This window comes from Phocoena sinus, chromosome 2 (assembly GCF_008692025.1).
Source record: "Phocoena sinus isolate mPhoSin1 chromosome 2, mPhoSin1.pri, whole genome shotgun sequence".
Taxonomy (NCBI): Eukaryota; Metazoa; Chordata; class Mammalia; order Artiodactyla; family Phocoenidae; genus Phocoena; species Phocoena sinus.
Window position 1 is genome coordinate 64,524,029 of NC_045764.1, and position 16,639 is coordinate 64,540,667.

Here is a 16,639-nt window from a genome sequence, read left to right on the forward strand (position 1 = left end):
CGCAAGTACATTATGGTTAGGCTGGATAATGCTCCCCACTCCCCAACCCCAAGATGCCCACATCCTAATCCCCTGAACCCCGTGAATGTTACCTTCAGTGGCAAAGGGATTTTGCAGATGTGATTAAGGATTTCAAAATGAGGAGATTATCCTGGATTATCTGAGTGGGTGCCACAGTAATCACAAGGGTCCTTATAAGGAGGAGATCGGGTGGATAAGAGTTAGAGAAGGTGAGATGACAGAGGCATGAGGGTGGCGTGATGGGAGGAAAAGCCCTCGGGCCAAGGAAGGCAGGCCGACTCCACAAGCTGGAAAAGGGAAGGAAACACATCCTCCCCTGAAGCCCCAAGAAGGAACACAGCCCTACCGACGTGGTGATTTTAGACTTCCAGACTGTAAGAGAATAAATTTGGGCTGCTTTAAGCCACCAAATTTGTGGTCAATGTTACAGCATCAATAGGAAACTAAAAGACCTACTGCAAAACTAGAGGATCAAGCTCAAGCTCCCAGGCAGTAAACCCCAGCTTCATGCGCTTTACGGAGACGGGGCTGGGGGAGGAGGGTAGCAGAGCCAAATGCTTGTAAAGTCACAAGGGCATTAAGAAGAGATTTAGACCAACTATACAATGGAGACATCATCTTGCTTTAAGATGAAAATGTGCTGGTTATCCATGTTTACCGGGACTGCCTCTCTCGAAGAAATTCTGTTTCAATCCCCTTAGGACTGCTTGCTAATCCCTCCTTGGAAAGGAGGTCTCGCTTGCACACGCCTTCATATACAGCCTGTGCTCCAGCCCCATCAGACCATTTAGAACTTCCAGAACATGACGGGCTCACCATGCCTCCAGGGGTCAGCCTTCACAGTTTGTTTTTTTGGGGGAATGCCCTCCTCTCTGCTAAAACCCTTCAGAGCTCAGCTCAGTCATCACTGCTTCTGTGAAGCCTTCTCTGGCTCCCTGGTCCTCCTTCTTCCCCTCCCTTCCCTCCTCACACCCTGAGCATCTCTCTTAAGAGAGCACTTGGTCTTCTAAGTGTCTGTTTGTTTGTCTTCCTTTCCCACCCCACCAGCATGCACTCCTTGAGGACAAGGAGACTTTCTTGCTCCTCTTGTGTCACCAACCACTGCCATCTCCCATCCATACCGAGTACTCCTCACCTCTTTCCCCCCTGAGTAATGCGAACTCACCCTGTAAGGAAGGACTTCCACCAACCAAGTCATCTTAATTCTCCAAGAATTACCTCCATCTCTGTGTTCCCACAGCCCTCTGCTCACCCCACAGGTAGAATACTCACTACACTGCATTCTGGTGTTTATCCCTGAGCTGTTTCCTTATTAGGCGTGGCGGTCCTTGAAAACCACACCTCCTTCACCTGTCTATCCCGTCTGTGTTTAGCACAGGGCCTGGGTCACAGCAAATACACAAGGAACATTGACTGAATTAAAAATGAAAACTAAACACAACAAGGTAATGCCCAGGTCATCTCTATGAATTAAGCCCTGTGATCCGAGGCAGCCTTTAAAAGCAAATACCTTCATGTGAAAGTCTTGCATGGCCAGATGTTGACTGTGGCTAGTTGGTATTTCTCCTGGGATCCCACACAGACTTTGGAGTTCATAGTGGAGACGGTTTCAGTGTTACTATATCTATATGCATATCATCTATATCTATATCTATGTCCCTGTTATATATGGGGTAAATATTGGAGAAAATTTTTGTTTTTCATCTCAAACAGAGAAGTATTAGTTTATCAAACTTAGCTTAATTCGTGAGTGTTACCTTTAACTTTGAAAACGGCTCTCTAGAAGGGCAAGTCTGAGATGAACATGGTAAGTACAGATGGGTTTAAACCCTGATTCTCTTGCCTTCCTTCTGTGTGACCCTGAACTTGACATTTTCTCTTCGACCCTCGAGTTTGTCTACCACGAATGGAACAATATAAGTCTGCCACACAAAACTGGGATGAAGATATGATAAAATACCACATATAAAACGCCTGCCGGGGCTTCCCTGGTGGCGCAGTGGTTGAGAATCTGCCTGCTAATGCAGGGGACACGGGTTCGAGCCCTGGTCTGGGAGGATCCCACATGCCGCGGAGCAACTAGGCCCGTGAGCCCCAACTACTGAGCCTGCGCGTCTGGAGCAAGAGAGGCCGTGATAGTGAGAGGCCCGCGCACCGCGATGAAGAGTGGCCCCCGCTTGCTGCAACTGGAGAAAGCCCTCGCACGGAAACGAAGACCCAACACAGCAAAAATAAATAAAAACTCCTACCCCCAACATCTTCTTTAAAAAAAAAATGCCTGCCAATGGGCCTGGCACGTGGAAGGCATTCTGACACCTTTACTGAGGGCTTATGAGTAACCCCTGCACTATGCTAAACACTTCGTATGAATTATCCAATTCACAGCAACCCAACGAAGCAGGTGCGTTATTATCCTCATCAGGGAAGAGTTAAGCGGTGTCAGCAGGACACACAGCAAGCAAGGGGCAGAACTGGGCAGAGAACCCAGACCCGTCAACACCAGGGCTGAGCTCTTCACCGGCATGCAATGTGCAGCCTCTCAGGATGGGTTAGCTCCCGTTGCCCCCTGTCATCAGAAGGTCTGCTTAAAAGACTGACAACAAATAAGGACCAATATTTCAAAGAAAAAAAATAAATAACTGAGAACTGACCACAAACTGCTGCTGAGAGCAGTCTGCACAGCCTGGGCAACAGAATGGCTGATCCAGCCAGACTACCTCCCAAAGGAAACTTCACTCTACTTGCTCCGAGGCTCTGGGAAGCCCACCCTTTACAACCTCTTTCTCACACCTGAGGGATATGACACACTCCACCCAATGGAAACAATGACCATGATTTTCACAGCTGTGAATTTCCAGCCCCAGGCTCCTACAATGGTCTCCAGCAGATGACAGTTTTCGACTTGGCAATGCCCACTGGGGGAGGGCGTTCCCTATCTTTAACATCTCTGAATTAAAGCCATCAAGCATCCCATTCCCCAGATTCCCCAGCTGGTTCACACGCATAATGATCAGGAAAACTGGGTCACGAGGAAGCCCACGGGGAGGAATGTCTGCCTGTTAGCGGGCTCTTTGGCAACGAGAGCGATGACAAAGGTACCTGAAGTGGTCCTCAAATAGTAGTGGACGCTGCTCTCATTTCCTGTCTTTGTGGAAGCTGAATGAAACTGGCCAGCAGGTATTTACAACAGGTTCTGTAAGCTTATGTACTTGAACTCCGGGCAGCAGGACCTCTCTTTGGGTGCCGCTGTCACTAGACATTTCGGGAACGGGAAATCTGTTTGGTTTTGCTGTTACAAGAGGGAAGGTCCTACCGTAGCAGGGGCTCCTTGGGCCTCCCTCCAGTCTGCGGGTATCCTTTTCCAGAAATCTAGGGGGAAGCCTCTCCTACTGAGGACTGGCTTTAATTTCACAGGTCTGAGTTGCTGCACTGCTTCCCGACTCACCTAAATGCCTCCCCCACCCAACCCTCTCCCTTTAGCCATCCCAGGGGCACAGCCTTGGACATGGAGAGAGGTAGGACTTGGTGCAATGCTTCTGGAATCTGCTGGCCAAGACCTGCAGGCTGCAGTCCCCCAGGCCTGAGCCTCCCCAGGCTGCCACTGCTCTGACGAAATCCCAGGGAAGGCCACCTCTGTGGAGGCCTTTTCCGAGCAGGCTACATCAGGAAAGGGCACAGGGAAGGGTGCCCAGGCCCTGGGATCCTGGCTGCACCCAGGCTGTGCTGCCCAGAGTCCTGCCCTCCTGGACTAGTCCTCAGTTCCCGACTCCCTGTCTTCCTCTGTGGTCTTAGTTCTCCACCTGATCCTCCCTGCAGAATAAGAGTTCTAACTGGAACTCTCCAACACGCTAACGCTCAGCCTCTAAATTCATAATGGCATTAAAGCTACAATTTATTGAGCACCTACTATGGACCAGACCATATATTATTTCATTTAATTACTCAACAATCCCATATGATAGATAGTATTATTATCCTTATTTGAAAGATGAAGCCCCTGAGGTTCAGAGAGGTTAAATAACTTTAGGATCCTCGGGAGAGCTCCAATCAGTACTGACATGATTTCTAAGGTTTTTTAGAGGGTGAATGTGCGTGTTTTAATGAGACAAAAGTCTGATGTGGGAGCAAGTGGACTCAAGAAGTTTCCAGATCTATTCCAGCCAAGGAAATTCTATTTATTCATCAAGGTTAGGTTCAAATCCTACCTGTTCTGTGCAGTATTCCCTGACTGTTCTGTCACACAAAGATTTCCCATCTTCCTGAACTCTGGCCACATGTCTACTGTTTTCTGGCCCTTACAGTGTTTTGTGAGTTTGCCACTTATCCACTACCTCATTGTCAAGGACAAGGACCATGGCTTCCAATTTTTTTTGAACTGCCCTGGTACCCAGGACTAGATGCAAAGATTTCCCTGGGTAAGAGAGCTGAACAACGCAAGGAAGAGATGCAGTTCATTTTAAACCTTGACTACCGAATCCCATCCACTTTTCAAGACGTTGTCTCAAGCTATCCAACCTCCGAGCAGCTTTTTTGGACCACACCTGCTGGAAGCGAGCAGCCTCACTTTCAAAATACCCATTTCAAAAATACTCTTTTCAGAGAAAAGAACTTTAGTGCTGGACTCTGACAGACCTACTTCGAACTCTGGTTCTGTTGCTTCTGAAGTGGGTGACCTTGAGTGAGTCACTTCATTCCTCCGAGTCTGCTTCCTCATCTGTAAAATGTGAATATCTTCATCGGCTTCGTAGGGCTGTGTGAACTATAAACGTTACAGAGCATTTGACATAGTGCCTGTACATGAGACGGATCCAAAACGGTAGCCATTATCACTACGATTACTATTTCAGCCCACTGCCTTATCTGGAAGGCATTTACACACATGCCTTTTCCAACCTTCTAGAGCAGTGGTTCTCAAACTCTGGAGCGTATCGGAATCATTTAAAATAAAGCTACCCAGGTCACAGCACAAATCTGCTGAACAGAATCCCCATCAGGCAGGGGAGATAGTGGAGACTGGGCAACTCTACTTTTAACAAGCTTCCCCACCCCACTGCAAGTGACTCTGATACATTCTCGCCAAAGCTGGAAAATTCTGCTGGACAAGACTGATTCCCAAATTACTTTCCACAGAACCTTGAGGTTCCAAAGAGGTATTTCCAGATCAATGGCTCCCAACCTTGGCTGGATTGGAATTATACAGATCTTCAAACACAACCCTTAGAGATCCAGATGTTCACTTGGGATGTGACCAGGGTGTCAAGACTTCTAAAAGATGGACAAAGGATTCTGATGGTCAACCAAGGTTGAAAACCATTGCTGCATTTGGATCTAGACCCTGGGTTGTCATAGCAATGCCTCTGAGGCTTCCACCAGAGCAGCTCAGCTTTCGTCAGACAGACTGAGCCTCTACCTAAGGCTGATTTTGCAGAAAGGATTCTTATGCTTCAAAAACTAGTTAAGTTTGCAAACAGCTGCTCTAGCCTGTCAGTAAGAGAGAGCCTGGAGGATCCCTCACCTGGTTTTTATACCTTTTTGTTTGTCCACGGCCTTACAACATAGTAGATGCTTAATAAATATTTGTTAGAAGGTTGAATGATTTTGTTTTATTTGTTATCTGGCTCCAATTAGGTTTTCAGTTGCCTAGTATCACAACCTAACAGTTTCTTAAACATCTAAGCTCCCGAGAGCCTTCGCCTCAAATCTCAAACCTGAAACAGAGAGTGGGGCAGACAGCCATCCAGAGAACACACTGACATGTCTTCTGGGGTCACATATACTATGCAAGTTCCTAATGACTAATAAATATAAGTCATTTATAAGTCATTTATGTAATAAATATAAGCAAATGTGATTTTCATCAGCCAGGAAGACCTCGACATTTGTCAGCAGTGCAGGTCTTCCAGGCTAATATTTGGAGTGTTTCATCTAAAACTGTCAAATTACAAGAGCATGATAGAAACTTGTAGGAACTTCATAGTAAACAGTAACTGGCCCCTTGTCAATAAGTTAGAAGAAAAAAAAAATTCCTGCTGCCAAAACACATGGGCTGGAATGTCTGCAGCCCAGGCCTGCAGCCAACTTGAGCCTGTTCCCTAGGCAGCTCTCCTAGGTTGGTTCTCAACCACAGAGGCTGGAAGAGAAGTCCCTAGTACTCCAGGGATCTGGGAATCAGCAGCACCTTCAAATCTCAGCTTTCCCATGGCTCTAGGAATCTGAGCAGTCATTTAACCTCTTAGGGCCTTAGAGCCTCACGTGTAACAATACTTCATTAGGTCCTTAGAGCCAGGACTGCCTGGGTTCCAATCCTAACTCTTCACAGACTAGCTGTGTGGCCTTGGGCAAGTTACTCCCCTTCTCTGGGCCTCTGTTTCCTCACCTCTAAAATGCGGATGATATTAGCATCTGTCTCATAGGGTTGTCAGTGCAAAGGGACAGGAACAGTGCCTGGTACAGAATAGGCATTCAATAAACTTTAGCTGTTATAAATCTGCAATTCTGAAACCAAAAGTTTTGAAAACCAAGTTTTTGTCTTTCCTTTTCTTAATATTTATTTTTTAAATTTATTTATTTTCCTTATCTTTTTGGCTGTGTCGGGTCTTAGTTGTGGCACACGGGATCTTCGTTGAGGCATGCAGGATCTTTCCTTACAGATGCGGTCTCTTCGTTGCGGACTCGGGCTTCTCTCTAGTTGCAGCGTGCAGGTTTTCTCTCTCTCTAGTTGTGGTGCACTGGCTCCAGGGTGTGTGGGCTCTATAGTTTGCAACACACGGGCTCTCTAGGTGAGGCGCAGGAGCTCAATAGTTGTGGCGTGTGGGCTTAGTTGCCCGCAGCATGTGGGATCTTAGAGCCCCGACCAGGGATCAAACCCGCGTCCCCAGCATTAGAAGGCGAATTCTTTACCACTGGACCACCTGGGAAGTCCCTTGTCTTTCCTTTTCTTGTTATATTTTTCTCAGTTTGGTGGCAAAACTAATTGGGCAGCAAACCTCACCTTAACGGACATAAAGCTTTTTATGGTCTTTTATTTTATCCTAGCTGATGTGAACATTCGTATGTTTCACTGCAGCAGTAATAATGTGTTTGATGATGGGATGCTGCCCCATGCCACGGAAGGAATGTCATTAACATGTGAAATATGCCCTAACATTACCTTTCTAAACTCTGAAAAGTTCTGAATTCTAAAATGCACTGGCCATAAGCATTTCAGATAAGGGACTGGGGAGCTATGTTATTATAGGGTTGTGGTCAGGATGAAGAGAGAAAACACATGTCAAACCCTTGGCTTTAGAAGTAGCAGCCCCTCAGTCCCAGAGCGACGTTGAAGGGTCCTCGGGTCTATACGCAGGAAGAGAGAAAGAAGGAATCATCCTCTCCCAGCTGGTTTCTCTTTTATTCTCCCACTGACATGACATACCAATCCTCAGAACTCTCCCTTCTATCAACTCAGATTTGACATCATTCAGAATTCAGCCAAAGCACCTTCTCTGCGAAATGGTCCTCTCTCTCCAAACTCCCAATGACCAGGTCAAGAGAGTGTGTGTGGCTGGCAAGGGTGGACGGGTTGCACCTCCTCTCCACCTCCAGGTGGCTGGCAGCTGAGAAGGATTCAGGCAGCGTTAGCCACAGTGGGGAAGGGTGGCCATCGGTGCTAACGTCTGAACTGCAAGGCCACCCACCTGATATGTTCGTGTCCTGCTTGGGATGGGCATTAACTTGGCTTAGCCACTAAATTATGTATTTCTTAAGCACAGCGAGCATAGCTTACACTTTTTTGTTCTTCCTGTAAATGTCTGTTGTTATTGTTACTGCTTTCATATGAATATTCTCTCAGAATCTATCATGGACTTGGGGCGCCCAACAAATACTGCTAAATGGATGCTGAATAATCTGTCAATGTTGGTTGATTAATTCACTGACAAGCTCTCCCCAGCCTCTATATTCCTACCTTTCCATGGGCACTGTCTACTTTGGCATATTTATGCTAGCCTAGCCACCCGAGGCTTTTGAGAGCTATACAACTATTCTGATGCCAGTATGCCGTTTCTGAAGTTCATATTTTAATAAGACTACAAAATATGTTCAGGTCTTTAATTAGGCATATCCTCAAAGTTGTGTGTTCACTCAAAATACTTTGGAGAAACTTTGTATAAAAGTTCATAGACTCCTGAAACCTACAGCCTGGGAGCAAGTTAGACTCCAGACACTTAACTTGCTCAAGGATTCCAAACTCATGTCAGCTCTTGGGTTAAAAGGCCCCTTGTTTTGTGTCCTCAGCTCAAATCCACACATCCTGCGGCCAGGAATCTCCCTTTCCCTCAGCACAAGGGGAGCACTAGGACAGACGTCTCCCCGCTCCCCCGCTCCAGGCAGCTCTTTCTTTCAACCCTCCGCAGGGCCTCCCTAAGGCTGAGCCTAAGGGCATTCTGAAACTCAGCTTCACTTTGAAGGCAATTCAGAATCACAGAGCGGGTGGGAGTGGCCTCAACGCTTTAAAAGGCTGCAAAATAAATCAAGGGATGGAAGGAGATCTGTGGAGCCAAGAATTCCTCCCCCTCTGGCAGAAGCAAGGCATTAACCGCGCAATCTAGGATGAAGAGAAGCGCGCGCGGCACATCCGGGCTGGGCAGGGACAAGGGACAGGGATGGTGGCGCGCGGGCGCGCGGGGGCCGGGAGGGCCTGTACCTTCTCTCCGCCGTGAGTTCGCGGCCCCGGGCCTGCGGGTGCCGGCTACCTCGCTGCGCCGGACCCTGGCGGCTGGAGTTGAGGCTGGCGGGGGCGCGTGGCTCCTCGCGGCTCCTGTGAAGCGGCACCGACGTACGCACGGCTGACACCACGTGGCCTGCGAAGGCGCGCGCGGGGGCTCCGGGCGGCGATCCGCCGCGTGCGCGGTACGAGCCAGGCAGGCAGGGTCGCGTCTGCTCCATCACGCCGCCGCTGCAGCTGCGCGAGCAGGCGGACCAGGGGCCCCAGGCGCCCCACACGCCCGGGGCGCCGCCGCCGCCGTCCTCGGGAGCGCCCTCGGCCACCGCCATCCGCTGCGGGACCTGTGGAGACAGAGGCCGGTTAGGGGTCCGCAACATCCGCTCCTGCTTCACTCTCAGAGGCTCTGGATAACCCGAAAGGCTTATCCGTTAGGCACAAGTTGGCACAGGGCCTGTGTTAAAATCTGAGAAACAAAATAGAATCCAGCCTGGGTTATACTCGTCTTCATACAGACGCAGATGCAGTCATAAAATTGAATGAATGAGTATAGCATATGTGTATACATATAGATACACATATATACATTTATGTGTGTGTGTGTGTATATATATATATATATATATATATATACACACACACATATATTTTAATAAAGGAAGGGACACACAAAGGCCGGAGTGCATAGGGTTCAGCAAAATTGTATGTGGTCCTGGCTTTGGGGGCCATGGCCTTGGAGAGCTCAGTGTGGTGCCCTCACCTCCTAACTGAGGCTTACCCTTCTGGTCCTTCGGGTCCAGGCTAGAAGGACAGGGCTTCCCTTAAGCTGCTGAAGAGGCCATGTCCCAGTGTCTCCATGCAGTAAAGGCAACACAACTCCAGGGTTTCCCTGCTCTAGAACCAGATGCCTGAAGTCACACCCCTGCCACCTCTTCTATCAGTGTGACTGGGAGGTTTCTGAAGCGCTCTGTGTTCTCAAGAGGGATGATACCTACCTACTTCACAGGGCTGTAAAGAGATTAAGTCAGGATGTCCACGTGCAAAGCAGAGAGCTGGCACTAAACACATACTTGTTAAATTCATAATGATAACCTTTCCTGCTTCCAAGATGAATCAGGAGATTAAAAACATCAGAAAGTTTTAAAGTTCTATCCCGAGGGTGACTCTACACCCCCATTCACTTAACTGGTCATTTCACAGAGATCTACCATGCCAAGCAGGTTGCTAAGCGTGGGTACACTGTGTTCCTTCATGATGCAGACAGGCTCTGAGCACCAGGTATATACCAGTGTTAAGCTAGGTCCTGAGGACAAGGAGAAACGCACCCCAGGTTGCACGAATGTCCTGGCCCAGTAGCAAAGAGCTTTATGTAGCTGGGACAAGCCTAGGGAGGCTCCCCGGGGGGGGACTGGCTGCTTGTCTGGGTGGGGTGGGGCTTGAGAAGTCCTCAGAGGAAGAATCATGGTAAAAGAGCTGTAATTATTCAGGCACCCACTTGGTGCCAGATAACACGTGTAATTTCTAGTCCTCACAGCAGCCCTGGTTACAACCATTCTCACCTTTCAGAGATGAGGTCTCCCACCTGAGGTTCACAGACCTGTGACCTACCCTAGTCATGTGGCTTCAGCAGAGTTTGGACTCGAGTCTCCCCAGCCTCCAATACCTGCAGCTCCAGCACTGCCTGCTCTCCCCCCAGCAGACAGCTGCTCTAGCGCTTCTGGATCCTTCCCCTGGAATGTCCTTCCTACCCTTGGGACACCGAGCAACACTATGACTTTCCTTAAAAAATGTGGGTTTTTCCAAATATCGTATATTAACGCATATAGGTGGAATCTAGGAAAATGGTACAGATGAACCGGTTTGCAAGGCAGAAATAGAGACAGAGATGTAGAGAACAAAGGTATGGACACCAAGGGGGGAAAGTGGCAGGGGGTGGTGGTGGTGGTGATGGGACAAATTGGGAGATTGGGATTGACATATATACACCAATATGTATAAAATAGATAACTAATAAGAACCTGCTGTATAAAAAATAAAATAAAATTTTAAAAAAAATGTGGGTTTTTTTTTTTTTTAGATATCGGGATTCATCAGCATCGTTTGGTCCAAGAGCTTGAAGACCTTTCACAGTTACACTCCTCTGTCCCCACGACACCCCTGAGAGGTGAGAAGGTACAGGGATTGCCTTCCCCTTTGTGTGGAACAAACCCGATAAGGCTGAACTCCTTCACAGCACACGGGAATGAGACATGGAGCTAAGATTACTTCAGAGGGTGGTGTGGATGAGGAAATCCCCCCAAGAGCCTGAGGTGAGAGCTTAGAGAGAGTGAGCCACCACTGTAACAGTACTATAGTCACTAAAAGCCCCGCAAGGCTCATCTCCAGGGTAGAGTCCTTGCCCCCAGGTACTCAGTTACCTTGAAGCCATGGGGCTTGTTTAATTGGGGCCACCTTCCTTCAATATACTCCAGGGCACAGAGGGGTCTCTGTATGACCTTGATAGCTTAAGCTGGGTTCCTGAAGGTTCAGGGAGTGACTACTGGAAGGATGAGTGAGAGAGCTGAGGAGTCCAGGAAGCAAACAAGCATCTCATCAGAGGTTTAAGCCCAGAGCTGGATGTCAGCCCGCCAGTCTGTGGGCGCCATGTTCAGAGAGCCACGGCGAGAGGTCAGGGGTCATGTGAGTGGAGCCAGCGGGAGACGCAGTGGAGCGAGGGCGGGACAGAAGATTCCGCGACAGGAGGACTGCAGTTTCCTGACCACCAGTATGTGAGCAGCAGGCAGGACGATGGGCGCACAAATAGCAAATACACTCCACTCATCACGACTAAATTGGGAACCCAGGAGAGAAGGGTTATAAATATAAAACAAAACACAGCAAACAAAAACCAAGCTTTTGTTCTTTTTTCTCCTCCCTGACATACCCTGATTTATTAATATCAAACCGATGGTGGATTCGCTGGGTGATTGTAAAAAAAATCAGGCCATAGTCTTGATATATAAAGCAATCCCTAGAGTGTGTGTGGTGGGCTGAATGGTGGCCTTCCCCAAAAGGTATATGTCCACACCCTAACCCCCAGAACTTGTAAATGTGGCCTTATTTGGAAAAAGAGTCAATGTCGATGTAATTAGGTTAAGCGTCTTGAGATGAGATCATCTTTCTGGGTGGCCCTTAAATCCAATGACAAGTTGTCCTTAGGAGACACAGAGGAGAAGGCCATGTGACCAGAGAGGCAGAGACGGGGGTGCTGCAGCCACAGGCCGGGAGCCACCGCAAGCTGAAAGAAGCAAGGAGGATTCTCCCCTAGTTACTGGAAGGAGCATAGCCCTGGCAACACCGTGATTTTGAACTTCAGGCCTTCAGAATTGTGAGGGAATAAATTTCTGTTGCTCTAAGCCACCAAGTTTGTGGTTATTTGCTACGACAGCCCTAGGAAACTAATACAATCTGTTGGTACTTCCAGGACAAGGAAGAAAAGCAGACAGGCATTTGTTGGGCTCCTTCTCTGTGCCGGGTACTGTGCAAACAGCTCACATGCGTGGGAACAGGCTCTATGACATAGGCACCACGAGCTCCAGGTCACACTTTACAGGGCCCCTGAGCCACCCTGGGAGGTTGGTTATTTTTGTCCCTTTTACAGGAAGAAACTGGGGCCCTGAGAAGCTGTATAACTTGACCATGTCTCAGTCTAGTGAGGGGCACCGACAGGACTAAAATTGAGGTCTCCTAACACCTACTCTAGCATTTTTTTTTCCATGCAGCATGTTGCCTCCCTGCCTATGTTGTTGATGGAAGACAGAAGAGTAAAATGAGTAGTAATAAATCCACTTTGATAGTCTAGTAGGAGAATAATTAGGATAAACAAACAAAGGCAGAAGTATGTTTCTGGCACATTTGGGGACTTCAGTTACCCACCACTTCCTGATTGCTCATGAACCTAGATAACTAAGGCACTGTCTATAATATTTGGCTTAGACGTGCAGCTAGCCTAAAAATCCACTTCCTAGAACTAATCCCACCCTTAATTTAGTTTCCTCTTGCCAAACTGGGCAGGGTCCCTAGGGAAGGAAAACATGAAACCACATTCCATCCTATTCTATTCATAAGAATTCTCTAATTTATAACGTTGAATTATGGTGAGTGACTTGAAATTCCATCTCAGTCCCCATGGTGGAAATCCAACCCCATGCTCCAGAATTGTATTTTTATAGTAGTACATAGCCAAGGGGAAAAAAAGAGAAACAGAAAGGAAGGAAGGAGGGAAATGCAGAGAAAGAAAGGAAGAAATATCAAAGAAAAAATGAAGGGAGGAGAGCTTTGCGTGTCAGCCTCCCAGTTCCATCAACCTCCCATCCTCCCTCTACGCCCTCCCAGTCCTCCTAGGGACCCTCCTCCCTCCTTCTTTTCTGATGGTCACGGAGTTTCCTGTGAGGCAGGATGGGAAAAATTCCAAGTGTCCTGAGACATAATATTCCTAAAATTAGGACTAACTCACAGGACCTCAGTTAGTCAGTGACAAACAGCAAAACCAAAGAAAAAATCATGCTGAGAGACAAAAACCAACAAATAGAAACTCAAAGCCGTGTCAACCGCCAGCCTGTTGTCCCTTCCCCAAGACACGCACGACATGTAAAGACTGAAGCAGAAAACACGAAGTGCTTCTCAAATGACCCCCAAACTGCTGATTTCTTTCATTTATAAAGAGTCCTAACAAATCAGCAAGAAAAAGACAAACAACCCAATGGAAGTAGGTTCAAAGGGAACGTACTTTGAATGGCGAGTTTACAGTTGTTATGGACTGAATGTCTGTGCCCCCTCAAGGTTCACGTCTTGAAGCCCTAACCCCAATGTGATAGTATGTGGAGGGAGGGCATTTGGGAGTTAATTAGGTTTAGATGATGTCGGGTGGATGGGACCCCCTGATGGGATTCATATCCTTATAAGAAGAGGAAGAAAGACCAGAACTCTCTCTCTTTCTCCACCATGTGAGGACATAGTGAAAAGCCAGCCATCTTGAATCCAAGAAAAGAGTCCCCACTGTGGAATCAAATCTGCCAGGACCGGGATCTTGGGCTTTTCCCAGCCTCCAGAACGGTGAGAAATAATTCCTGTGGTTTAAGCCACCCCGTCAACAGTATTTTGTTATAGCAGCCCAGGCTGACTAGTACAGCAGGAAAATAAATACAATACATATATGAAAACTGTATAACATCACATATAATCAAATAAATGCAAACGAAAACAACAGAATTCCATTTGATCTCTATTATATTAGCAAAGATTATAAAGTTTGACAATACTGATATGGCAAGAATGTTCCCTGCTGATGGGAGTCTAAACTGGGGCACTTCTTTGGAGGGAACTTTGCAATACCTACCAAATTTGAAATGTACATACCCTTTAGACCAGCAGCTCTACTTTCAGTAGTTCACCCTACAGGTACACTCAAAACTCGTGCATAAAGCTGTATATAGAAAAACTTTTATTGCATTACTTGTTGTAAGAACAAAACCAAAAAACTCTGGAAACAACCTAAATGCCCATGAATAGGAGCTTGGTTAAATCCTCCCAAATCTAATCCATCCAAGCAATGGATTACAACTTATCTGTTAGAATGAGGTATTGATAGATTTATACCTGTTAAATTGGACTACCCTCCATAATATATTAATTAGTGAAAAAAATACCAAGAAGTAGAACAGTATTAGAGAATAGACGTATTTACAGATATCACTAGGTTGAAACAATTATTGATATTTGATCTTCTGTTATGAAAAGCAATATTCTGCTGTCAGGAAAGGAGTGGGTGATGAAGTTCACATTGGATGGCTTCAGCCTTCTAGGAAAGAGGTAAGATCTGCCACTGAAAGAAGGAGAGAGACAAACTGGAAGATTACAGAAAGAAGGTGTAATTAGGATAAGCAAAAATTTCCTTTCTTTGCCTGAACTGGTTTAACGTGAGCTCTACATCTGATGATATTCACAGGATTCATTTCAAGGATTTTTACTTCCATTTTGCAGATATGGTCACTGAGGTTCACAGCGCCCTAGTGGATGAAGCATGGGTTTTGAAAATACACATAAGAAAGAAAATACAGTTGGCCCTCCATATCTGCGGGTTCCACATCTGTAGACTCAACCAACGTTGGATTGAAAATATTAAGAAAAAAAAAAATACCATAGTTCCAAAAAGCGAAACTTGATTTTGCCTTGACTTGGCAACTATTTACATAACATTTACATTGTGTTTAGAACTATTTATATAGCATTTACATTGTATTAGGAATTATGAGTAATCCAGACATGATTTAAGGTATATGGGAGGATGCACATAGGTTATACACAAACACCATAACATTTTATATAAGGGACTTGAGCATCTGCAGGTTTTGGTATCCCTGGGGGTCCTGGAACCAATCCCCCACGTATCCAAGGATTGACTGTAATGCAGCTCTGATGGTGTTGTTGGGTAGATGAAATGAAATAATGAGGTAAAGCGTCAAACACACTACCAGTCACCGAGGAGGAGCACAGAAGACCTCTAATTTTGTCCCTTCACTGGAAGAACTGACATCACCCATCAAAAGTTTTATAATGTGTAAGAAGCAGATCCAGCCCTCAAATACAATTGGTGCTCTCTCCATTCCACTGGAGGTTTTAAAGAACAGAGGCAGGGTGGATGTAGAGGCAAGATAACAGAATTAAAAGAGAAGACTTTTCAAAGTGCACATACCATGCCATGCCTTTTCCCCAGAGGTTATAATATGTCTTGCCTAGGATCAAGGGAAATGTGTACTTTGGATAAAATCCTCCAAACCTTCTAACAGCCCCCTTCCTCGTAGAAAAATGACTGCTTGATATTATGCTTTTCTAAATAGTCACTGTGGGGCATGAGCCAGGGAGCAGAAAAAAAGGAAGGTGTTCAAGGAAGCAGGAGAATCACGTTAGTCACATCCCTATTTAACTCGGGCCGTGCAAAAGAAGAGGTTGTAGTAGAACTGGAGGGGGGATTAAAATCCCCCAGAGATTTTGGGTTTGGAGACGGACGCTGTAACTAACAACACTGTGGGACCTGTTGTATGGAAGTTACTGTTAGGCAGGGATGTTTTTGTAAATGTATACTGATGGTAGGATGTGTGTGTAGGGTAGCCTGGCAATCATTCCCCTTTCCCTGGGTCCTCTAGGAAATCACCCCTCCACACTGGATGAAGTGTGATAGGAATGTCTGTCAGCTGAAGCCAAGGTAAGCAATGTAAGCCAACAGAACACTCCCTGGAATTTGAATCGCCAGTAAGGTGGCTGAGAGACTGCAAACGGCTCTGGGTCCTTCGTCCTGACCTCACCGCTTATGCTCTGAGACCATTCTTGCTGCTCTCTGGAGTGTCTCAATGCCCACCTGCTTCCTAGGCTGGTTCCAATAAATTTCCCATTGCTTACGTTAGTTTCTGTGGCTTGCAGTAAAGAACCCTAAATGGTATCTAAACGAGTGCAAATATTAAAATATACGGATAAAGTGTGGTAACAAAGACAGTGTGAAATAAGCTGGGTCTGCCTTTGGCACAGGACTTGGAGAGGAAGCAATGACTGGAATGACCAAAGGTGGTCCTGACTTGGCAGAAGCCTTGGGAGTAAGGGGGTCCAGGGCTGGAGGATTCATATGGAGACAACAGTTGACCACAGTCAGCGTAACGAGAGAACCAAGGTCTCCATGAAACATGATGGCTAAGTGAATAGGAGGATCACAGGGACAGACAGCAAATGGGCTTAGAGGAGTTGGAAAAGCAACAATCTGAGCTATTGTGGCTGTGTTTTATTCCATCAGCATCTTTTTAAGGAAGACGAACATATGTGACTAAAATAGAAGGGTGGTCAAATAAACTGGAGCTTCATGACTCAATGAAATAGCATAATCATGAA

General features: G+C 46.6%; 1 protein-coding gene across 1 annotated transcript in view; it reads right to left on the bottom strand.

Moving 5' to 3' along the window:
* The window catches only part of THSD4 (thrombospondin type 1 domain containing 4), a 589,447-nt gene that overhangs the window by 493,787 nt on the left and 79,021 nt on the right, over positions 1 to 16,639 (bottom strand). Inside the window, exon 4 of the mRNA XM_032623848.1 lies at positions 8,705 to 9,066. Within this exon, the coding sequence (XP_032479739.1) occupies positions 8,705 to 9,066 (362 nt within the window). The remainder of the gene's footprint in view (positions 1 to 8,704; positions 9,067 to 16,639) is intronic.